Here is a 6,797-nt window from a genome sequence, read left to right on the forward strand (position 1 = left end):
TAGAGAGAGAGAGGAAGCCATGAGGGTTAGAGAGAGAGAGGAAGCCATGATGGTTAGAGGGAGAGAGGAAGCCGTGATGGTTAGAGGGAGAGAGGAAAGGGGAGCCGTGATGGCTGGAGGGCGAGAGGAAGGGAGAGCCGTGATGGCTGGAGGGCGAGAGGAAGGGGGAGCCATGATGGCTGGAGGGCGAAAGGAAGGGGGAGCCGTGATATACACTATTCTGTGCATCACCTCGTGATACTTGTCAGGTATAAGGTGCGTAAACTGAACTTGTGTTTTTAAGGCGCCAATCTGTGCATCATCTCGTGATGTACACTATTCTGTGCATCACCTCGTGATACTTGTCAGGTATAAGGTGCGTAAACTGAACTTGTGTTTTTAAGGCGCCGCCAGATTGAGACATGTCATTTTCGTCAATGTGGGGGTAGCCCCTTTTAAATCGAGAGGGGTGTTGTTGAGTGTTGTTTGTTCATTTCGACCGAGAAACATTATGTGAGTTCACAGGAAGTGTGGAAAAAACTGCGTTGAAGCGACACTACTTGCCTGTTACTGACCGTTTCTCACCATTGGCATTGCTACGCGCTAGAATTTCCCGTCATGTTCCTCTGCTACGGCCCTAAAATGTATCTGCGTATTTGCGCGCGCCATTTACGGACTGATACTACTTGCTCTCCGCAGTAAATTACCTGGAAATCCGTTGTTTTTTTGGAAACTCAACGACGACAAAGTCCTCCATTGTTGTTGACTGTATCCTACTGCCCTCTCGCGGCAATCTCATGTATATGCATTCGCCCCCCCCCCCTCTGCCAGCTGCCGTTGGCTGCGCACATCTGTGTCGCTGGGCGCGCGTTGCTAACATCTGACGACGGCTGCATGCATACAGTGGTCATAGCCAGTGCGGTATATACAACCAAGATATGATAAAACGCACGTGAACGCACATTCTTCCCGTTGTGTTCGATGCATTCTCTACATGAATAAATATATATCTATATTTAGGGTTCGGGTTAGGGTCAGAGTATTTAGGCAGGAATTTTTTTTTTAAACGTTTAAATGTTTTAAATTTTACACTTTTTTTTATTTCTTTGTACGTCTGTCACGACATCTAAGCAGAATACATTCAAGATCGCCATTACACAACCAAATCTCCATCGTAAAGTTGGTATATAAGGTCAGTGTGGCCACATATACTAAGCAGCTTTTACACTTGGGACTGCCACGGTACATCTGCATGTATTCTGTAGTATTCTGCATGATCTTGTATGCGCCATCGTCAGACTGATATGGGAGCTAAGGCACAAGGTCTACAAGCTCTCCTGCAGTCGGTCAGGGTATTCTTCAACTATGAGATCCACCAGCAACTGCAGTACACTGTCTACATGCTCCACTGAGTACATCTGTCAAAAGTAGGTGCAAAATGAACACTGATGTAAGCAATATCAAATTACACTCATCAATCTGCATGGCATTACTTCCATTACCACTTATACAGAACAAACTTGTGGCATTTTATATCGGAGTATAGCAGAGTGTACACACTCAAATACGTGATAGGAAATAACCATGATAATCTGGTATATGCATAATGTGCAACAAGGGATTTTGCACATTCATTCAATATTACCTTCATTTTTCCTTCCGAACTCACAAACACTATTGGTGTCCCTATGCTTGAAAGCTGCATGCACTGAAAATGCAATTAAAAACTAAATCTAAAAGCATATTGTCTTGCCTGAGCAAATGAGTAATGCTCGAAGACACTTTGAATCTATTACAACAATGGAAAAGTAACACAGGCCATTTTATCGGAACGTGCAGATTTTTCCCGTGGAGGTTATAGTGACTATCCACTTTTTCAGTGGGAACCGCTGTTTTTTTAACGAAACTTTAGATTCACAGTACTTCAGACAAGAGTGTGAGGTTGATGCTAAACTCGTAGCTGGTTTTTTTTTTTTTATATGGGAAGGTTATGGAGAACACTGCCAAGATGGGCACACTTACAGACAGATGTATCTTGAAATGCTGGTAGAAATGTAACTCTAGGCTCTTGTGAAACGTGTGCACCTCACTTTCCAGGAAGCTTGAAGAATCGGCATTGTGAACGCTGTCAGAAGAGAAGGAATAGCATTGGTGGAAGCTTCCGTTAAATCTATTGGACTCTCCCAACACAGTTCCAGTTCCACTTCCAGTTTCTTAATAAGGAGGATTGTAAGATTTAAGAAAATTGTATTAAAAAAAGAAGTGTATGTATGAAATGAAATATTGCACTGTATGATTGACTTATGTACTGCAAGAAATGATGATGTAAATGATGTAGCAATCTGAAGTGCCAAACTTCAAAACAGCTAAATAGGTTGCACATAATTACCTCACCCAGAGCCTCTTGCAGTCATGTGGATTGATGCTCAGTGTTAGTGTATCTACACCTTCTGTCTCCGGTACTGAGTAAACTAGCATGACTGATTTTGGTGAAGTATTCTCTGTAAAAACAGTTGCCTTATATTTTACTACGCACACAGAGCTAGATGTTGACACATCATTTCCTCTTTGCTATCAAGTGATTAAATTAAATTTCTTTCAATGTGTGTTTAAGGTATAATCATTAGTTTTGAGAACAGATGCTTACCTGGCAGTATACCTGCCCACATGGCAACCATCCATGCCAGATGGTATTGTGAAAAGCTCATACGATAGATACTGCAATCAAACTGATTCTGAAATTAGAGAAAACAGAACAGGCATACAGCTTTGCTAGTTCTACTGGTATAGCCCCTTCACTCCCGCTACAGGGCTATACTACAACGTATGATTCTATATCCGGCCAGCTAAAAATTCACATTTATATCAATACCGGTAGAGCTACAGCCTTGCATACTTTAGAGCTGGTGTGGCAAAACTTTTGTAGGGAGCATTGCTGTTGTGTATGTACAACAGAACTAGTTAGTTGATAAATCCACGCGATAAACCACAGGCGAAACAAAAGGTTGAAATTAGCAGTTTTTATCACGCGTACACATATGCACACATGAACAAGCATAATGCTGTACCAATAGAAGTGTATTTACCCACCTGCATCCAGGCCATTACAATGTCTGTAAACATCACCTGGCCTCTCGTCAGCATCACGGGACAACAGGTGAATGAGCCCGATATTGATTTTGATGCATCATTCATTCTTCCTGTGAGCAGCAGAGTCAATACCTCACTGGGTTCATTGTCAGAAATCTGCTTCCGTTTCGCAGATACAGATAGTTTTACTGATTGCGCTCCATCTGTTAAAAAGAAAAAAGTGCACAGCATTTAGATTATAAGCTGTGCTCCTTTGGTTTTTTTAGCTTTGAGGTAGTAATATGTGAATTGCTTAACATGCACGCATACACACGTGCATGAACACAGGCACGCACGCACGCACGCACACAAACGCACGCACACACGTGAGTATTTAACTATTATTGCACATTCATACCTTGATCATATGCAAACCCTTCAAACACAGAGAAGGTTGCTTTGCAAGTTGTTTCAGAGTCTAATCCTACAGCAACTCCTTTTTTAATTGCCTATAAAAACAAAAGCACTTTTAATAATATATAAGAAAGAATTGACATAGCCAACAATAAACAATTGGTGAATGATAAAAAATATTAGTGTAGTAATATCAACAATAGATTACCAAATGTATATAGCTGCAAATTAAGATATATAAATTGCTGAGCTTTTGTTTTCATTATTTCTTTTATATTCATTCATTTCAGTGTGAATCAATGCAGGGTTTCTTCTGAGGGAAAATTAGACAACGGAGGTAATGTCCAGTTTGGGGAAAAAACGCGCATGATGGATTCAAAGGCGTGCAGTAGGCACGAATGTGGTTTCTGCCGACAAACGCGGGGGAGAGAGGTAGAGGGGGGTTCTGGGGTTCTCCCCCAGCAAAATTTTAAAAATTTGAATGTCTACTAATTGCTCTACGCATTGACGCAAAAGAAAAAAGCAGCCCGCAACACCCGTTACCCACGTCTGTGGCTGTACACATCGTGGCTGCGTACGTGCTTGCTGGCTGGGGCGGCATTGATTGAAGTACGGGGGGGGGGGACCGAGAATATGTAGGGGTGGGCACCGCTGGTATGAGGGAGCGACAGCAAAACTTTCCCGGAATCGAGGAAAAAGCTGCGACACGAGTGTGCCGGCACGCAAAAAGAAACGTTGCTGTGAATTTCATTATGATTTTCCATGTATGTAGTCAGGACTCAGAAGCATGTGGTGATCTATTTATTTTTGGATTGACACTATTTTGACAACGGCGGTGCAACGCAGTGCCTCCTATGTAGAAGAAACCCTGCAATGTGATATAATTAACTGTCCAATGTCAAAGTTTAAATTTTCAATGTCTTGTCACATTAATGATGTATGATGGAAATTAATGGGGAAAAAAGAAATTTCAATGCTTAATATTTTAAATGAGTCTTACGTGTTTAGCAATTAACATTGAACTGACCAATTTTGTAAGCCCTAGCTTAGAAGTACATTACCAACACTTACTGCTTCTAGTTCAACTGTTAGGCTCTTGCTGTAATTCTTGAGTAAGTTGATCGAGAAACTGTACAATGGTGATGCCTTGTAGATAGACCAGGTTTTATTTACCAACTCTAATAAAAAACAGTAATATACATTTTTAGGTACAATGTCACGTGACACAATAAAATAAACAGTTTGAAGTGTACACTTGCAGGAGAAACACATTAGATAAACAGATATAATTACAATAATGATAATTAAGTATTTCTATATAAACTGTATATTATCACACCTGCTGCTAGTAGGGTTTCAGGTTCAGTCTGTATTCTCGGAGTTCTGGTCCTTCTCCTACTCGCACCTACAATTGCGGTAAGACATAACCACACGTATCAACTGACGATTGTTTCTTACATGCTAACTTTGATGTGTGCAGCTATATGGGTTAATGGCATTATCTGAACATGCAATGGACACAAAACAGGCACAACCTGTATTTAAACTATGTTTACATGTAGATGAAATTAATTAAAGCACTTCAGCCGTGATATACAATATGTGGTTACACCCACCTATTTTTGTACTAGCTGTGCCAATGAGTCGGCTTTTTTGGCGCCGTAATGCAGCACTTCTCCTGGAGGCAAGCACGCCACTTGTTGCGGTTGCCTGACCATCGTTAATTTGAGTCAGTGGAGTAGTAAGCCACTGTTCCGTCTCAGCCGAGGTTAATGTCGTGTCACTCTCCATCACGTCGATACTCGGTGCTGGTCATGAAGATGAAATGCTCCTAAAATATTTCTTGCCATTACGACATTTTACGTACACCAATTTCGCCATTAGACTAGTACTAGTAGTATACCGCTGGGGATCTTAGTCCCTGGTCTGGGACCTAAGCCCTTTTATGCGACAACATCTGGTACCATGCATCAGGCATCACCCCTGCCGCTTTGAAGAAATATGATCACCACTATATTACTGAATTAATTTACAACATACGGTCACAAGACAATTAGACACAAGGCGTGTAATGTATTGCAAATCTAAGATCGAGTAAGACTATCGGAGTGATTTACTGATTAGGTTAGTGACAGTGTCACACCGACACACGTACAGTGAGTGACAATACGATTACGACACCGCAATTTCGGCCAAATTTCATTGATTAAACTAATTGTTTGACTTAAATTAACATGGAAATATTTAGTAATAATAGTATATATTCATGTACTCTATGATAATGATATGTTCTGTCAAGAAGCATGCTAGCTCAATTGTTAGAATGCCATCAAAACAAAGCACAAACTTACGTTTGAACAAGGGCGCGTTCATCAATCTCTTACCCAGAGTTCTTTGCGCTTATACATACCCTGGCGGAGACTGCAGGAAGCTTAGCTACTACTCTTTACCAGTAGATGGCGCCCATCGACCGACCTTAGCGATGTAGCATGAGAGGATTCAGAGCATATAAACCAAAGATCTTGTATAAATTTGTACTATCAGGATCTCTTAAAGTTAGGTATAAATATGTTCGATTTGTTCTGATATGTTGACCAAAATATAGGATCGGCTATGTGTGATCCCTGTATGTTTACATCAGCAACTAACCTTTATTGTAGTGCCTCTAGGGTAGACGACTACGGTTCGACAGACGTTAGTTCACAACGCGTGTCCAGTAGTAGGATTCAGAGTCCGCTCCTGTCGATGTATTAGGCAGGACGGCGATGACACGTAGCCGATAACAGGTGAACAGAACACGGTGAGATTCGGTTAACGATACGGTGATATAGCTTTTATTGCGTGTTACTAATGTACAAATGATTCCCCTGCATTCGTATATGCAGCGGACCTTTTAACAGTTTTATAAATTATTGATCCCGTCTAATATCTACGCGTCGCCGGCTCCGTCTGCTTCCCTCACGTTCGTCCTTGCCTTGCGTGGATCCACACAGTCTCCCAGGTATCTCCCCCGCCGTCGCTCCTAGCTCTACCAGAATGCCGTTCTTCGCCCGTTTTATTCCCCTCTCCCGTTCGGCTCTGGTTTACACCTACCTGAAAAGCCCTGTGCGTTTATCCTCTCGCTACAACGCTGCCGTTCGCTCTCTCTCTGTTCCTTCCTCCCTCTCCTTCTTCCCGCCTTCCTACCTATAACCTATCCCTGAAAAATAACTCTCCCTCTTTTCCGTCGTCCTCGGCTGCTTCCTCTCCTTCTTCTTCTTCCTCTTCCTGTTCTTCCTGGACCTGTACCTATAACTGCCTGAGCTGCGATTCTGTGCTCCTTATATACCCAGCCG

The 6,797-nt window shown here is 42.0% G+C and overlaps 1 protein-coding gene across 2 annotated transcripts; it reads right to left on the minus strand.

Annotated features, from left to right (window-relative positions):
* Window positions 1-1,054: 1,054 nt before the first annotated feature.
* On the minus strand, window positions 1,055-5,904 carry LOC106818219 (centromere protein L-like). 2 transcript variants are annotated; one of them, XM_014822944.1, is made up of 11 exons: window positions 5,814-5,904; window positions 5,079-5,293; window positions 4,802-4,867; window positions 4,534-4,640; window positions 3,467-3,557; window positions 3,070-3,272; window positions 2,627-2,714; window positions 2,369-2,480; window positions 2,002-2,104; window positions 1,625-1,687; window positions 1,055-1,397 (listed from the first exon to the last, which is right to left on the minus strand). In XM_014822944.1, the coding sequence occupies exons 2-11, from the start codon at window positions 5,251-5,253 to the stop codon at window positions 1,305-1,307; spliced, it is 1,101 nt and encodes a 366-aa protein (XP_014678430.1). In that variant the 5' UTR covers window positions 5,254-5,293; window positions 5,814-5,904; the 3' UTR covers window positions 1,055-1,304. The 2 variants fall into 2 exon arrangements, with proteins under 2 accessions (XP_014678430.1, XP_014678438.1); XM_014822952.1 differs by lacking the exon at window positions 5,814-5,904 and adding an exon at window positions 5,735-5,805.
* Between the last annotated feature and the right edge of the window lie 893 nt (window positions 5,905-6,797).

This window comes from Priapulus caudatus, unplaced genomic scaffold (assembly GCF_000485595.1).
Source record: "Priapulus caudatus unplaced genomic scaffold, Priapulus_caudatus-5.0.1 Scaffold36, whole genome shotgun sequence".
In the NCBI taxonomy this organism is placed as follows: domain Eukaryota; kingdom Metazoa; phylum Priapulida; class Priapulimorpha; order Priapulimorphida; family Priapulidae; genus Priapulus; species Priapulus caudatus.